At 38.9% G+C, this 15,726-nt stretch overlaps 6 protein-coding genes across 6 annotated transcripts; 3 read left to right on the forward strand and 3 right to left on the reverse strand.

Annotated features, from left to right (window-relative positions):
* Positions 1–1,092: 1,092 nt before the first annotated feature.
* Positions 1,093–3,592, reverse strand: CBG03182 (the record flags this gene model as incomplete). Its single annotated transcript, XM_045242242.1, has 5 exons — positions 1,093–1,369; positions 1,418–1,673; positions 1,997–2,154; positions 3,364–3,444; positions 3,492–3,592. The coding sequence occupies 5 exons, from the start codon at positions 3,590–3,592 to the stop codon at positions 1,093–1,095; spliced, it is 873 nt and encodes a 290-aa protein (XP_045092102.1).
* A 647-nt stretch (positions 3,593–4,239) lies between these two features.
* Cbr-rer-1 lies at positions 4,240–5,253 on the reverse strand (the record flags this gene model as incomplete). The annotated part of the gene is made up of 6 exons (XM_002631304.1): positions 4,240–4,329; positions 4,378–4,513; positions 4,571–4,656; positions 4,707–4,802; positions 5,039–5,143; positions 5,191–5,253. 6 exons carry the CDS (start codon positions 5,251–5,253, stop codon positions 4,240–4,242), a joined length of 576 nt encoding a protein of 191 aa, XP_002631350.1.
* Positions 5,254–5,864: 611 nt separating this feature from the next.
* CBG03180 lies at positions 5,865–7,662 on the forward strand (the record flags this gene model as incomplete). Its single annotated transcript, XM_002631303.1, has 8 exons — positions 5,865–5,989; positions 6,032–6,122; positions 6,167–6,433; positions 6,482–6,608; positions 6,654–6,883; positions 6,931–7,070; positions 7,241–7,383; positions 7,430–7,662. The coding sequence occupies 8 exons, from the start codon at positions 5,865–5,867 to the stop codon at positions 7,660–7,662; spliced, it is 1,356 nt and encodes a 451-aa protein (XP_002631349.1).
* A 199-nt stretch (positions 7,663–7,861) lies between these two features.
* CBG03179 lies at positions 7,862–9,081 on the forward strand (the record flags this gene model as incomplete). Its single annotated transcript, XM_002631302.1, has 6 exons — positions 7,862–8,071; positions 8,116–8,208; positions 8,257–8,390; positions 8,435–8,783; positions 8,830–8,961; positions 9,007–9,081. 6 exons carry the CDS (start codon positions 7,862–7,864, stop codon positions 9,079–9,081), a joined length of 993 nt encoding a protein of 330 aa, XP_002631348.1.
* A 468-nt stretch (positions 9,082–9,549) lies between these two features.
* CBG03178 lies at positions 9,550–11,590 on the forward strand (the record flags this gene model as incomplete). The annotated part of the gene is made up of 7 exons (XM_002631301.1): positions 9,550–9,654; positions 10,104–10,208; positions 10,260–10,547; positions 10,589–10,892; positions 10,937–11,112; positions 11,172–11,312; positions 11,360–11,590. The coding sequence occupies 7 exons, from the start codon at positions 9,550–9,552 to the stop codon at positions 11,588–11,590; spliced, it is 1,350 nt and encodes a 449-aa protein (XP_002631347.1).
* A 118-nt stretch (positions 11,591–11,708) lies between these two features.
* On the reverse strand, positions 11,709–15,324 carry CBG03177 (the record flags this gene model as incomplete). The annotated part of the gene is made up of 7 exons (XM_045242243.1): positions 11,709–11,996; positions 12,043–12,507; positions 12,551–13,756; positions 13,803–13,985; positions 14,028–14,201; positions 14,253–14,399; positions 15,262–15,324. The coding sequence occupies 7 exons, from the start codon at positions 15,322–15,324 to the stop codon at positions 11,709–11,711; spliced, it is 2,526 nt and encodes an 841-aa protein (XP_045092103.1).
* Positions 15,325–15,726: the final 402 nt, after the last annotated feature.

The raw sequence follows: 15,726 nt of genomic DNA on the forward strand, positions 1-15,726 counted from the left end.
ATGGAATGGAAACAAGAGCGACGAGAACAACTAATCTCAGCATTTTGTTTTCAGAATAGGTCAGAAGAGAATGGAATGTAGAATGTAGAAGGATGGTGTGAAACTTAACGAAGTCGTGACTTCGACGGCCTGCTATTTATTTGATTCTGACGCCTTGACGATGGATCGTTAGAACACGCGCCACGCCGACACTGACGATGGCAAGAGAGCATTGTGATATAAGAGAATGCGATGGATCGACAATCTGTGATCTTCTATAATCCAATGACGCGCACAGTACAATAGTGGCCAAATTCAGGAGACACAGACATTTATCAGCTTTCATGGATGCACCGGAACGATCCGAGTGTCGTTCTATTAGAGGTTTTACGGTATTTACAAGAGATACAGTATTCGTGTATAAAGGCTTTTGTGTGTAATCTTAAAGTTTTAAAACTTTTCTGAATTTCAAAGGACCGAGCTTTATTTTGAAAAAATAAACATTTCCACCTCTTGATACCCGAACCGTCCAGAACCGCAACACCTCTCAAAAACTAATCAAATCATGAATCTATATTCAAAAAATCTATGAAAATTCTTCCTATTACTCGGATTTCGGCTCTGAAACAAAATACTTATCCTCATACATACTTTGTTTTTCATAGAAGCATATCGATTTATGTTCAAAACTGCTACCGCAGTGCATTTCTTATAAACTAGAATCATTTCCTTACAAAAGAACACACAAACCAGAATGATTTACAACAACCACAAGACAGTCACTGAATTTTTCGCCAAAATACGATCAGCAACAATTAATCACAAGGTCTCACAAGACGGTGTGAACTGGTTGAACCACCCGATTCTCTATCCATCAAGTTCCATTGAACGTTTTAGCACGACAACAGAGAAGCCACAGTCTTGTGATTAGGGGTGGAGTTAACGGAATCAGAGAACGATTGAAGTGGCGAATGAGAAAGAATACCGTATCTTTATAAAGAGTCAAAAGTAGGAAATCCGGTTGAAGGAGTTTCTTGATTCATGAATGTTCTCACTTCAGTTACAAAGTGTTTGAAAAAAAAAACTTCGAATTCGAATTTTTTTTTTGAATAGTTAACTTTCAAAAACAATAGTTCCGCTTACTAATAAAACTCCTTGATTTTCCAATTGCTGCTTTGATATTTGTAGCTCATAATTAAGTCGTGTGTTCTCAAATTCCGAGCCACTTTCCAGTTCCTCTTCCAGTTGTTTTTTTCTCATTAGAATTTTTAATATCTTCGCTTCTTGTTTATATTCTCCTTGGATAGGTACTGTAGACATTTTGAAATTGGTTCCAGTCCAAGAAATTACAGAAATTGGGAACTCAACGAGTTCATAACGATGACTCAATCTGAAAATGCAAGTTATTTGCTTTGCTTCGACCGTGTCTCAATCTCACATGAAGAACTGTTGAAGTCCCAATCGAGAAGTACTCAAATAAATCAAGCTTTTGAATATGCTTGTAACAAGGAACGAATCCGTCATGTGAATTGTTAAATGGCGAAACATACAGTAATCACATTTGAACCAGAAGCGAATTAGCTGATTCAAATGATCACAAGTGAAATAGTTTGAAATCAGAGAAACACTGAAACTATTCCGGATAGTCATCAAGTCTTCAACTCGGACCCAATCGGCTTCGTGGTAATCCATTTCTAGAAAATATTGGCATGGAATCCACATTGATCATAATCTTCCTCTCCAAACTGGCCATGTCCATGATTAAGTCGAGATCTTCTGCGTCTATTGTTTCTCCTTCTATCAACATGCTCTTCCAGTTCTTGAAACATGAACTAGACAACAACTCCTTCACAGTTCCCTTTTTCATTTTGTCCAAATGGAAATGGATTATCAAATTGGAAGAAGGAAGAAGTTTTTGGATTCTGTCATAAACCAAAACTATATTTTGATTGGAACATCTCCGACCAAACCTGAAATTTTTGAAATACTAATCTGATTGCAGAATAATAAAATGTACCATAAATGTACCAATATACATATATGCTATCGCTTTCAGACACCTCCACTTGAATATATGATTTATTATCTTTTACATAGACGTAGTGGCAATCCGCTTTGATTCTTGTTAGTTCCACATAGTTCTCCATCTGATGTGCAGTTAAAGCCAATTTGATTCTTCAAGAAAAAATTCATAAAGACAATTTTTAGCAAAATTGGTATTTTTTCATATTGTTCTGGTACTAAATATCGTAGCTGTGGAAGAGAAACGCCGGTGGCTGTGGCCGAAAGTTCCAAAACGTCAACTACCGTAACCTAAAAATATTTTTATTTGCTGTGCACGCTCTCCCACAGAACAATTCCGAACTGCAAATTAATTTTTGATCTACAGAAAAAAAGTTTGGCGCGATCACAATTGCAGGTCTAAAACCATAATTTCAGAATTTTTATCTGATTTTGTGGAGTTTCAAGATGATTCAAATGATTCTTAAAAAATTAATTAGTGGTTATAGATTCATGTATTACTCTCGTCCGAAATCAATGCACGTTGCGGCCGGAAATTTACTCAAAATCGCATCGTCGGTCGCACAGCGAAAACAACAAATGCATGTGCCTTTAAATACCGTACCTCGGACGTTTTTTATTTTGGGCCCTATTTGGCTGTTTTTCCTATTTTATAAGAAAAATAAATTGAAGATTTATAAGAATTACACAAAATTAGACAGAAACAAGCGAAAAAATAAGAGTAAATAATTCAAAACCCTCATGAAATTGCATAAAATAGCATTTTTGCGTTGTTTTTTGATTATAAAAAAAGTTTTATCAGACGAATTAAAAGTTCGTCCATAGAAAATGTAGAGAAAATAATTGCAGTGTTTTGAGCTATAGAACTCCTAGAAATGTCAAAAACTGAAAGAAGAGATAGATTTTTTCTGTAAAAAACTTTCAAAATTACCATTTTTGACATTTTTTTCTTCCGGAAAACGACCATACATGAATCTATAACCACTAATTAATTTTTTAAGAATCATGTGAATCATCTTGGAACTCCACAAAATCAGATAAAAAATTCTGAAATTATGGTTTTAGACCTGCTATTGTGATCGCGCCAAACTTTTTTTTCTGTAGATCAAAAATTAATTTGCTGTTCGGAATTGTTCTGTGGGAGAGCGTGCTGTGTTTATTTTCTTGTTTTTCACTGTTTTTCGCGGAGTTCTTCGTTCTGTTTCCCAAAAAAACGCACGAAAATCGAGAAAAAAAATCCGGAGAATACAAATATTTTAGGTTGCGGTAGTTATCGTTATGGGACCTTTGAAAACAGCACCGTTCCATGTGCGCATCTTTTATAAGTTTTTCAGGTGACTAAATAAATCTGGTGTAATTAACCTTTCCTGAACTGTCATCAGACGGATAATCTCTCTCATTGGAACAAACGGAAGTTCTGCAAACGGAAAGACGGATTGCCTGCTGAACAAACTCTATTTGATTCTTTTGTTCATGCATGTAAAACTCACTTTCTTCCAAAATATGATTTATTTCTTTTTACAAACAGCCAAAGCTTGAATAAAGATAAGAAATATTTTTCGGAAAATTTAGTGTCAGGATCTAAATACATTTTTTCGGATAAATAAAATCAACAATTTTGTCAGAAAGAAGAGATCTTTAATACAACCGAAGCCACTGAAAACACCTGGGTGGTGCTCCAGCCCAGTGTAAACCGGAGCTGAATTTCGAATAAATGAAGATCCTGTGTGTTACGCATCCCATCAGCAACAGCTGTTAACTAAAAGTGCGACGGGAATGACAACTGTGGTCTCCTAGCTGAAATTTCCGGAGAACTTTAAATTTGTCAGCATTCGACCTCGAGAGTTTGGTTCCAGAATTCATTTTTCATCATACATAAAACACGAATATGATCACATTTCGGGAAGAAGCACATACGTTTCAAGCAGGTCGGTTTCATTATTATCAAGTGGGATCACTGATGATCGATAAGAAGCAAGTGTGCAGCTAAATAATTTAGAAAACGGTTGACGAGATTTCGAAAGGGGAAAGAAAAAAGGAAAGGAGGGAAATAATTTAATATGGAAATTTTCAAATCATTACTCTGAGATGTTTCAAAACATTGGCTTTTGAATAAATATGTCGGGAGTTTCTTCCAACAACAAAAAAAACTATAAAATGTGATTTGAAACTCCTTTTAATATTAAAAAAAGCAAAGACTAAGAAAAAATGACCGAATAGATTGGAGTGTAACCCGTTTTAGCCGACGACCACCTTTCCGGTGTCTTCTCTTCCAGCCATTCGTGGCTTTCCAACGGTGAATGGAATGTAACGGTACTTGATCATGTGCTGCAAATAATATTGACTGATAGAGATGAAAAACCCGTTCTTAAATACCATGATTTGTCTTTTCAGCGTAAGGAAGGTGAGAATGAAGAAGTACATGACAAGAATTGGCCAAAAGACTGGAACGTCGAAGAACTCGAAGAATGTGCATGTGATGGCAATGAGGGTGGCTTTCATGAACGAGTGCCTGAAAATACAATAAGGAAACTCTTCTTCTTTTTATGGAAGTTGATAGAAATCCTACCAGAACTTGAACTCCGGCAATCTGCGCATGAATGGGCGGAATTCGTCGTTGGTCTTTGATGGGAGAACTGGTCCATCATCTTCATCCTGAAAGGAAAACGGAAGTAGTTTTCAATTAGATGCGCAAATAAAATTACCTCGAACTGCAGAGCTGGGTCTATTGAGGGCGTCAAGAATAGAAGGAAAAGGTTCAAATAGTAGATACCGACTGCATATGCAACGATGTAGAATCCCTGAAAATGTTTTAGTAACGTATCAGACCTTTATTTCTCAACTATTCAAAATATATTTCTTTGGCAGTTTTCAAAAACTAGGTGTTTGCAAATGGAAAAATTTTCCCATGGTCTGATTAGCCAACTTTTCGAGAACCATCAGATTCCTTCCTTTCGTGCAGTTTCGCCTTCTTTCCGATTTAAAATCTCTCACTTCGAAACGCTGTAAACGTTTCAGGCTTGAAAATACAGCTTACCTGGAGAAGCACGATTCTGGAGGCGAAGAAGACAAGAGAGATCAAAGCGATGACCCAACGAAGAGCTGTATGTGGTGTCAGACGATCCAGATAGTACTGGTACTTCTTAAACATATCGTTATTAATTGAGAAGAGCTAACAATAAAACATACCACTTCCAAACTGTGGAAGAAGCGGGATGTTACTCCTGGCCTGTCTCTGAGTCCGTCGTCCATATTTATTACCTGTAAAAAGTGATAATTAAGTTGGAAGAGCTTATTGTAAAAATTAGGGACACGATTTGACACAGAAAAATTACAGAAAGGCGTTAAATTTAGCTGAAAACTGATGAAATATTGATTCAGAACTCGGTAGAAACACGTCAGGGAAGACGCAAACACCACCACGACAACGCGCACACATTGAAACGAAGAAAAGTAGGGAAAAGAGACTCCACCGATTCCGAGGAAGGAAGATTTTCTCTCTGTCTAAACTAGCAATCAGCATTAGAGTAATGTAGAGTTAAAGCAGAATTATATTTTCAAGATTTCAAAAATTCAGCAGATGTTGAAGATTTCATTAAAATGATGTTCTCATCGAAAAAGGCAATTTGCGTTCTCATCGAAAAAGGCAATCCAAATCAGAACAAATTTTTATTTATTAGGTCTTGACAGTGAGCGCGAAGGAACATGACTTTTTTGACTTGATGGTTTTATGACGATTACAGTAACCCTTTGCTCATGCTCCAAAACTGTTCCAGAAGAATTTATCTCAAGAAAACATTGTTTTTGACAAATGTTTTTAGACGCTTTTCCTCTAAAATTCGGTTCAATTTGCAGGTTAAACCATGATTGACATTGATGAAGTCAGCTTGCCGGTGCTCATCGCTGGCTTTGTCGGTTTCGTCACAGTTATGGGAGGATTCATTATATATGTGGCAAAACAAGAGAAGAAAGGAGAACAGGAGGAAATGTAAGGGTTGAGAAAAAGAATCTAACAATTCAGTGACTTTAGTGATGTTGTGATGGACGAAGTCACCGAAACCGTGATCAGCGAGGAGCCAGGAAAGAAGAGCAAGCATCAAAGGAAGAATGATCAGTGGAAGGTTTGGTTGATAACATAAGAAAGAAATAATGTGTTGAATTTCAGACAAAAGATCCGTCTTTCTCACATGCATGGAATGTATCTGTCTTGAAAGGACATACAAAGGATGTGACGGATATTGCGTTTGCCTCGGACGGAAAGAAGTTCGTTTCGATTTCAGGAGATCGCACAGTGTTTCTTTGGGATGTGAGAGATTTCGAGAACAAGGAGCATAAGTCAGTTCGGCAGACTCTGGATTATGACACTCCGACGCGGGTTGTGTTCGCTCCGGATTGCAAAAGCGTTGTTTTCAGTGTGAAGCGCGATAACAATGTATGGGGAACTTTATTATTTGCTGCAAGTAAAAAAAGTATTTTTTAGATCTGCGTCTATAGGCTGGTAAAGAAGGCGGAAGGATCTGGATCGCACCATTTTGCGCATATCGAAAATCTCCAATTTGAACGAGTTCATCAAGTCGACATTCAAAATATCGGAATAGCAGGAAATGGTAAACAATTTTCCTTTTAAATTTGAGTATATCTTACATTGGCAGCCAAATATTTGATGAGCGCAGCTCTGGACAACAAAATCTGCTTGTATGATCTTCATGGTCATCTTCTAAAATCGATCGACGCCAAAGTGAGCAGTTTGCACGATTGCCGTCTTTCTCCAGATGGCCGGTTTATCATCGCATCCGGATTCACACCCGATGTTTTCGTGTTCGAACCAGTGTTTTCTAGAGATGGAGTTTTCCAAAGTGCGAAAAAAGTATTCGCACTCAGTGTATGTCCATCATTTATGGTTTGCTATGATATTCAATTATCTTCTAGGGACAACAGTCAGGTGTTCTCGGTGCTGCTTTCAATGCTACTTCAACTCGTGCAGTGACAATCTCAAGAGACGGAAAGTGGAGAATTTTCGACACAGACATTCGCTATGAGGCCGGGCAAGATGCCAAGATAATTAGAGAGTGAGTTGAAAGAACAAGTGGAAGAATGGCTGACGAAGTAAACAGAGAAGTTGCCTAGGCAACGAAAACGGGTTGACGTCTAGCACATGGAGGCTCGTCGCTGATAAAAATGCATTCGTTTTGTATAGTGAATGGCTGCACTAGAGAGAATAATATATGTCTGCTTTCAGGGGAAGCTGGGAGCCATTGCGAGGAGCAACAAGCGAAAAGGTGAAATTAGAAATGAGTCCAAGTGGTGACTCGTTTGCCGTCTCCTTCACAACTGACCTCAAAGTGTTCTCTTCGGAGGACGAAACAAAGGATTATCCAGAATGTAATATTATCACAAAAATCTTCAGAACTATTAATGTGAATTTCAGTAAAATACATTTGCTCTACGACTATCAGCTCTATCGCCTACTCCTCTGACGGAAAATACATCGCAACCTGTGGCGACAAATACGTTCGTATTATCAGAAACGTTCCAGAGTGGCATAGTCGAGTTGTGAAGCTGACTCGAGAACTTCCGGAGACCACACAGGAAGGAGCAAGACGTCGTATCAAGGAGCAGATTGAAGAAGCTCAACAACTTCTGAAGCAATTCGACATTTAGTTATTTCTGTTATCAAGTGTTAACTTTTCATGTTTCATAAGGGTTTTTTCGTACATTTTTGATTTCACTTTATAAATACGTGTAAGATTGATAGGTTTTGATGGCTCTGCTCCTACTGTGATTACTCCTGTGATCATCATATTTCAATTGCAATCTGATGCATGGGAAAGTATTACCCTTCCCAAATCAGATATTTCAGATGTCTTACGCTCAATATGGAGGGTCCGGGCGAAACCCTGGCGTTGAAGCGAGAATAGTGGGAAATCTGAAACTTGAATACACTTCATTTGAAGATAGTGTTACCCCAGGAACGACAGAACGGCCACTCTTAATGGAAAACATGCTCCGTCAGAAGAATGTCAGTATAGATGTAATGGAAGGATACAATCCAATAATTCCAGAATCTGTTGTGAGATTCATATCAAGTTTTACGGAGGGTATTCCCTTTTTCAGAACCAACACTCCATCTATCACTTGTATGAATACGAATCACAGACTAAGTTTTTGGATAAGATCCCACGTCCACTGATCGGTGATACTGAATTTGTAAGAATTCTGTCAAAAATTTTCGAGTTTTTTATCCTCAGTTTTCAGCGAACGAGATTCCTTTGCTGTCGCTATGTGATTTGCAGTATTGACGATTGGATGACCCGTCGCAAACCCGCTGAATTATTGGCAATTCGAAAAAATGGTGACATCTATATCGGTGCCAATAAGTCTCTTGAAGAGTGCGAATTCGTACAAAGTGAAGTAAAATTTTAATTTATTTTAGGAATTCTTCTAGCACTAACGAAGCTGCTTATGGAGGTTTGAACTTCGGGACTAAAGTCACACATCGAGCAACACCTTTTGAGTCACGCAAGCACCATTCCGTCGTCAAGCAATGGTACCTAGAAAACAGGAAAACCCACCGATCCATGAGCATTTTCATCTCGAGTGTTGCACGAGCATTCGACTCACGCGGAGAAGTCGTCGAACTGAAGACTGTTGGATCAAAAGTGCAGGGAAAAATTCAGAACCTTCCAGGAGCAAAGGCACGTAACTGGTGGCTCCGAGCGCTCTTAAGCGGAGCAACTCGTATTGTGTACGGTCTTCGAATGGATGACATGATTGTGAATGAAGTAACTTGTGGTCTTGCCTAAAAATTATTATAAGTATCTATTTCAGATCCTCGAAGCACACATTGATGAATTCACACATGGTCATTTCAAATTCTCCGCGACGCGTCTGTTCACAGAAATCTACAAAATCTTTGAAAAAGTTGACAAGAAGCTTTCAAATGAAGGAGATATGTGCCTGGTACTCATAATCCTCAGATTTCTTGTACTAGTTTAAATCTTTCAGATCACTCTTCAAAGGTATGATGTCGATATCACTATTGCCAATGACGACGATTTGAACAAAAGCCCGTTTTGGTGAAGAAAGTCAACTAATTCCTACCACAATATTAAACCATATTTTATCCAACCGATACTCAACTTTCACCCGATCAGGTCTTTCAAGAAAACATTTCTTTGTTACATTCCCGAAATATTATATCTTTTACTGCTCTTGTTAAGGCTCTTTGACTACTCTTTGACTACATCTACTCTTTGACTCCACATTGACTCCATGCCTTAATACCGTTAATACCGTTTTATCCCATTACTCCCATCCTCTATTCTTCCCGATAAAAAGGTTTCTATTATCGGCGTTTTTATTTGTAGTTTCTTCCAATAATTTTAACACTATTAGGTGGAAGCACTGATAAGAAGTTGCGAATGTACGCGTTGTGCTAGTTTTTGATCTATACCTTGCTGATCCTCTTTGTTATAGACTGTAGTATTCCACAACGGTTTTTGCGTTTTTTTTTTCGTTTGCATGGATATCCTTCTTTCTTAATTAAACATGATTCATTTGTATTGGTGTTTTGCTGTATTCTGGAGTTTTATTCATGGAGCCACTATTCCACCGGTAAAAGATGGAGAAATGGAACTCAAAATGGTTCATGTTGTGAGTCGAAAAAATTAGTTATTGTCATATTATTCTGGTATAAAAAATCAGAGCTGTGGAAGAGGAACGTCGGTCCCACAACGACACCTACCGTAACTTACTTGTTAGAAATATATTCATTTTTCGTATTTAGTTATTTTTCCTTGTTATTTTTCCCAAAAAAAACCGGGAAAGAAAAAATTTTGATGGAAAAAAATTGGCTGAAAACGCGAGATAGTAAATCCGGAAAAATTAAAATCTTTTTAGGTTACGGTAGTTTTCATTATGAGACCTTTGACGGCCGCCAACGGTGCTTCTCTTCCGCATCTGTTTTTTGTACCAGAATAATAGAAGGATATTTAGAGTGAACGAGTTATTAAACGGGTTCACTCTAATAGAAGGGCACTCAGGAGAAACCCCAGAACAATAGAAGGTCATCTTCTAATACACATTTTACGGTGGATTTCTAGGTCTGGAGACACGGAGACCGCTCGCCGACGACTACATACAACGCAGACCCATTTCAAGAGGACTCTTGGACATTTGGAGGCGGTGGATGGGGACAACTATCACCAGTGAGCTCTGACATTTTTAAGTATTTTAAATCTTTGAAAATATTTTTCCAGTCTGGAATGTTCCAACATTTACAACTTGGAAAAAAACTTCGTAATAGATATGTGAACACTGGAAACTCGACATATAACTTTCTTCCGGCCGTATACGATCAGAAAACAATGTATATTCGGTCGACTGGAATAAATAGAACCCTGATTTCGGCTACGTCGAACATGCTTGGAATGTATGGACAAGACGGATATGGGAGCACAGCTGGAATTGATTTCCCTGATGCGGTTGGATGGCCACGTGGATTTGTTCCAATCCCAATTCACACTGTAGATTATGATTCGGATCATGTAAGACATGGAAACTCTTTGTTATAAAATTAGACATTCAGATAGGCAACATGGACAGTGATTGCCCTCGTCGGGAATGGCTCTGGAATTTGGCGCAGCAATCCGATGAAATGAAAGCGTGGCGAAGTTCTAGTTCAGTGAGATCTGTGTTCAATAATTTGACTGCATTAGTTAATCAGAAATGGAGTCTCGAAGATTTCTGGGTTGTTCCTGATGCATTGTTTATTGAACAGATTTATTTCAACGAAACCCTTCGTCAGAAAAATCTATGGTTCACTGATGATTTTTACAACCAAATTGTAGCTGTGAATGATCAAATCTATATGTATGAATATGGAATATTCAGTATGTGACGATACAGTTATGAGAGAAAGAATTATTGTTTTCAGATAAGACTGTGACGATGCAAAACTTGAACATTGGACTAGAACTTTTGAAAATCAGATCTGGTCCGTTGATGAATGATATGATTGATAGGATCAATAAAAAGAGTGCTTGCACTTACAAAAAGAACGAAACGGGATGTAATTGGATCAATGGATTGAAATATTTTGTTTACTCGGCCGTGAGTTACATAACTGCTGGAAATTCCAAGAATTCAGAAATCAGCTGATTTATTTTCAGCACGACGAAACTGTATATTCCGTACTAGTGGCTCTTGGTCTCGAAAGGTTCGCTATCATACCACATGGTTATCCGCTTTATTCTGCTGCAGTTGTTGTGGAGTATTGGAGAAATTCGACGGATAACAATGATTATTTCAAAGTAAATTTGTTACAAGAAATTCATTTAATGTAACTCCAATCTTTCAGTTAGTGTACCATAAGCAATCTGGAGATGATTTCACAGTGATGACAAATGAAATTGAAGAATGTGACAGGGACTACTGTAGAATGGATGTACTGGAACAAGTCGCCAAAAAGCTGAAACCAGACCAACCGATTGATCAATGGTGCCTCGTTACCGAATCTTCTGGATCTTACTCCATCTCAATCTCATTTTTGAGCTTTTTAATTGTCATCTACAATTTTTTCCTCTTGTAAAATATGCACAAATTTTAGAATATAAAGATTTATTGAATATCTGACATATACTTATAAATACTTTAAAACATATATTATGGCAATTATGTGCGTAGGGAGGTTTGATAGAAAGAAACATCTAACGTCTTCTCTTTCTGCAGCATTGATTGTTTCCACAGATGGAGAAGCCGGTAGAGCAATTACACTTGGAGCCGCTCATTGCACATGGCTCAACTTGTAGAGGACAGTTCTGTTCGCAAGCATTTTGACACGCTGGAACACAGAATTCAACTTGGGTCAGAAGTTGGGTTTTGCATTGATCGACGCATTGGCTAGCACATTGTGGCGCGCATTGAACAGTTTCTTCCATTGGCTTCTGGAGGATGATTTCAAGTCTGAATGTGGGTTCAGCAGACTCTTTCACTATCTGAAAATTTAATTATATTGGAAATTTGTATGATTGAAACACATACTTCTACACATGAGGATCTACAACTGTCCGTGCATGCTGTACTGCATTGTGGAACACTTTGGCTGTTTTGTTGAACACATGATGTTTGACATGATTGAGTGCAAGCCGGCATACAGTTGTTGTCCGCCTGAATCTTATCCTCAATGAATGACCTAACAATTTCACAAACCTGTGGAATGACAATTTCGAATTGATAATTCTGAATGCACTTGGAATCACAAGCTGGTTGACAAGCTGGAGCACATTGCTTGGAAGAGTCACTCATTGGAAGAGTGAATGTATAAGTCTCTACACAAGATGGTTGACAAGCTGGCTGACACTGTGGCTGGCACATGGATGGAGATGGTGTAGTGACTGCTGGAAGTTTCAAAGTGAAACTGATGCACTGTGGATCACAAGCTGGTTGACACTGTGGAGCGCATGATGGAGCTACCGTAGTCATTGGAATGGAGATTGAGAAGGTTGCCTGAGAGATATGAAGTGAATCGTCATACGGTATTCCTGATTACCTGTTGAACACACTCCTGAGAACACGCCGGTTGGCATTGAGGAGCGCAGCTCTTTGTGATTGGAATGGTTGTTTGAACAGTGATTTGTTGAACACAAAGAGGTTCGCAGGCCGGTTGACATGCCGATGGACAGCTGTTTCCTTGATTCACTTTCGCATAACTCTGCTGGACAGTCACCTGGTATTGGGATTGGATACAAGATTGCTCGCAAGCTGGCTGACAAGCTGGAACGCAGTTGTATTGACGTTGCTGATATTGTTGAGAATTCATTTGTTGGACTTGAATCTTGTAAGTCTGAATGCATTGTTGATCGCACGATGGTTGGCATTGAGGAATGCATTGTGGAGCTTGAGTTGTAGATGGCATATCATCAATCATCTTGATTTGAACTGCGAAGTTTGGTTGAGCAGCGACACATTCCTGAGTACAAGCTGGCTGACATTGTGGGACACAGGATGGGGCTGGTTGGGAATATTGTTGCTGCTGCTGTTGATAGCTACTCTTGATTTTCAAAACAATCTGAGCCACAATACACTTGGTTTCACACGCTGGCTGACACTCTGGAACACATTGTTTCGGCATCGAGATAGTTGTTGTAAAGGTCTCCATGCATGATGGAAGACATGCTGGCTGGCACTGTGATACGCATTGAAGTGGAGCTGGAGTGTTGGTGTAGATGGCAACACACCCTGGATCGCAAGCTGGCTGACAGACAGAAATGCAGACTTTGGTGACTGGCGGAACTGTTGAAACTCCAGATGAGAGATATTGGTAGACGCATTGTGGTTGGCACGCAGGTTGACAAGCTGGGATACACGATTCTTGAGCTGGAGCTCTGGTTGTTCCAGCAGTCACTATCTGGATCTGTAGTTGTCTCTCGACACAATGGGGTTGACATGCTGGCTGACAGGCTGGGATACACGTTTCAGTGGTAGTTGTTACAGCTTGGACACATTGTGGAGTACAAGCTGGCTGGCAAGCTGGGATACAAGATGCAGCTGTTGGTTGTTGTGTTGTTTGAATGGACACTGTCCCTGACTGAATGCATTGGGGAGAACAGGTCGGTTGGCATTGAGATGGACATTGTTGGACAACTGGCAACTTTTGAATAATCACTTCATATCGCTTCATTACGTCGATACATTGAGCATCACAAGTTGGTTGACAAGCTGGAACGCATGAGCTGACTGGAGCTGCTGTCGTAGTCTGAAAATTCGAAATACTGAGGAAAATGTGAAAATTGATTCCTTACCGAAGTTCGCATGAATTCCTTGACATTGATAGAAACTGCTGCTTGAATACAAGTTGGCTCACAAGATTTCAAACACATATTGATGCATGTAGACTTGTTCGGTTGGGTAGTACAACTGTTACTGCATGATTGAGCGCATGCTTGTGGGCATTGGGATGCTTTGGTTTGTTGGTTAACCACAACCTGAAAATCAGAGATTACTGGAAGAATATTTGAAGCTTATACCTTGATTGGTGGGAAATTGGATGAGCTTGAACTGCTTGAAGTTGATGGGGAGCACGCTTTGCTGCAAGTGAACTGACAAGTTTTATCACACAAAATCTGCGGTTGGTGAGAATTTCTGACACAAGAGTCAACGCAAGACTTTTGGCACTGTGGTTGGCATACTGAAGTCTGAGCCTGCAAATTTTATTAATTCATGATAAAGATATGGATTCATCCAATAATCACTTTGTTAGCACAGGAGCATGAACTGGATTGGGGCTCATTTGAGCATTTACATCTTTGCATTCCACTTCCGATTGGATAACAATTGCATTTCGACTTCTGAGACAGTTGTGCACACGGACATTGTCGTTTGGCTCGTGTGATTAGACTCTGAAAGATATGCATAATCTACGTGATATCTGGTGTTTGCTTTAATAAATTTGGCATCTTTGTGTGTTTGTTTGTTCTCGTGTTTGTGTACGTTTAAGGAGGAGAAAAGTGTCAATGATGGCGGAACCAAAAAGCAGACGGCCGGACGGAATGGGATATTAGATCTACTTGAGAAAGGCATCGGGACACTTTCATGCTAAGGTCAGCATGGGATGCGACAGGGATAAAAGAACATGGGATACGATTGAATAGAAGATTGATCTGAATGGTCTTGAAGTACTATAACTAGTTCGCGTAGTTAGAAAGTGTTGTAATTCTTTCGTTGTGTGAAGTTTATTGTACAAAATGGAAAAGAGAATGATAAGCAAGCATTTCTGAACGTTCGACCTAATTTTCAAAAGTTGGAAAATTGCGACTGGTAGTAAAGAATGTTGAGAAGTTATAATTGAGAAGTAGAGGTAAAAAACTGACAGTGAGAGAAAATCCAAAGTAAATCAGAAAAAATATCATGACTCATTCCGATTAGAACTACTACCGTATTTTCTCTAATACAAGCCCCTCCAAACTGTAAACTTTGAGCTCGATTATCTCGAATTCAGTGAAAGATATAAAACAACTGTCCATTGATAAATTATTTACCATTATAGCACCAATATTTTATCAGATGACAAAATTTTGATATCTTTTACAGGAATCGAGATTATTGAGCTCAAATGAACGGTTTGGGTGGGCTATTACTTAAAAAACTATTACTTAAAAAGTTCGAATCGCAGAAACCATTGTTTAGTCTGGAAAAGTTGGGTAGATTTAAAAATGGAAAAAAAAACAGGAAAAAATGATAAAAGTTAACTAAAAAGGTTACCTGTTGAGATTGAACAAGATATGCTCCAATTAAAAGAATAAATAAAATATAGTTCGTCTTCATATTATGATGATATCGTTGAAAAATGTTCGTCTACCTTCTCCACCGGTACACTGATGTCTGTATACGGTCGGTGTTGCTCCTTGTCTTTTCTTCGTTTTCGCCGCCGTCGCCACTGTCTTTTATACAAATCGCCCATGTTCCGCGCGGTAGCCATTAGGCGGCAAAAAATTGGGAGATGCTCCTCCTTCCGGAGTCTGTCGTCGGCAGAAAAAGATGCACCAGGAAGGGAATTTACAAGAAAAAGTGAGAGAGAATGGAGGCAAAAAACGGATCAACTTTTTGAACGCTTTGCCGCAAGAAAGAGATGACGGTGTTTCAGGTCTCACGAATGCTTGACTCGATTTATAAAAAAGTGTCGAAAGTCGCAGCTCTCCGTGTAGTATGTGTATTGACAATAGAAAT

Source organism: Caenorhabditis briggsae, assembly GCF_000004555.2.
Source record: "Caenorhabditis briggsae complete genome, chrII, whole genome shotgun sequence".
Classification (NCBI taxonomy): domain Eukaryota; kingdom Metazoa; phylum Nematoda; class Chromadorea; order Rhabditida; family Rhabditidae; genus Caenorhabditis; species Caenorhabditis briggsae.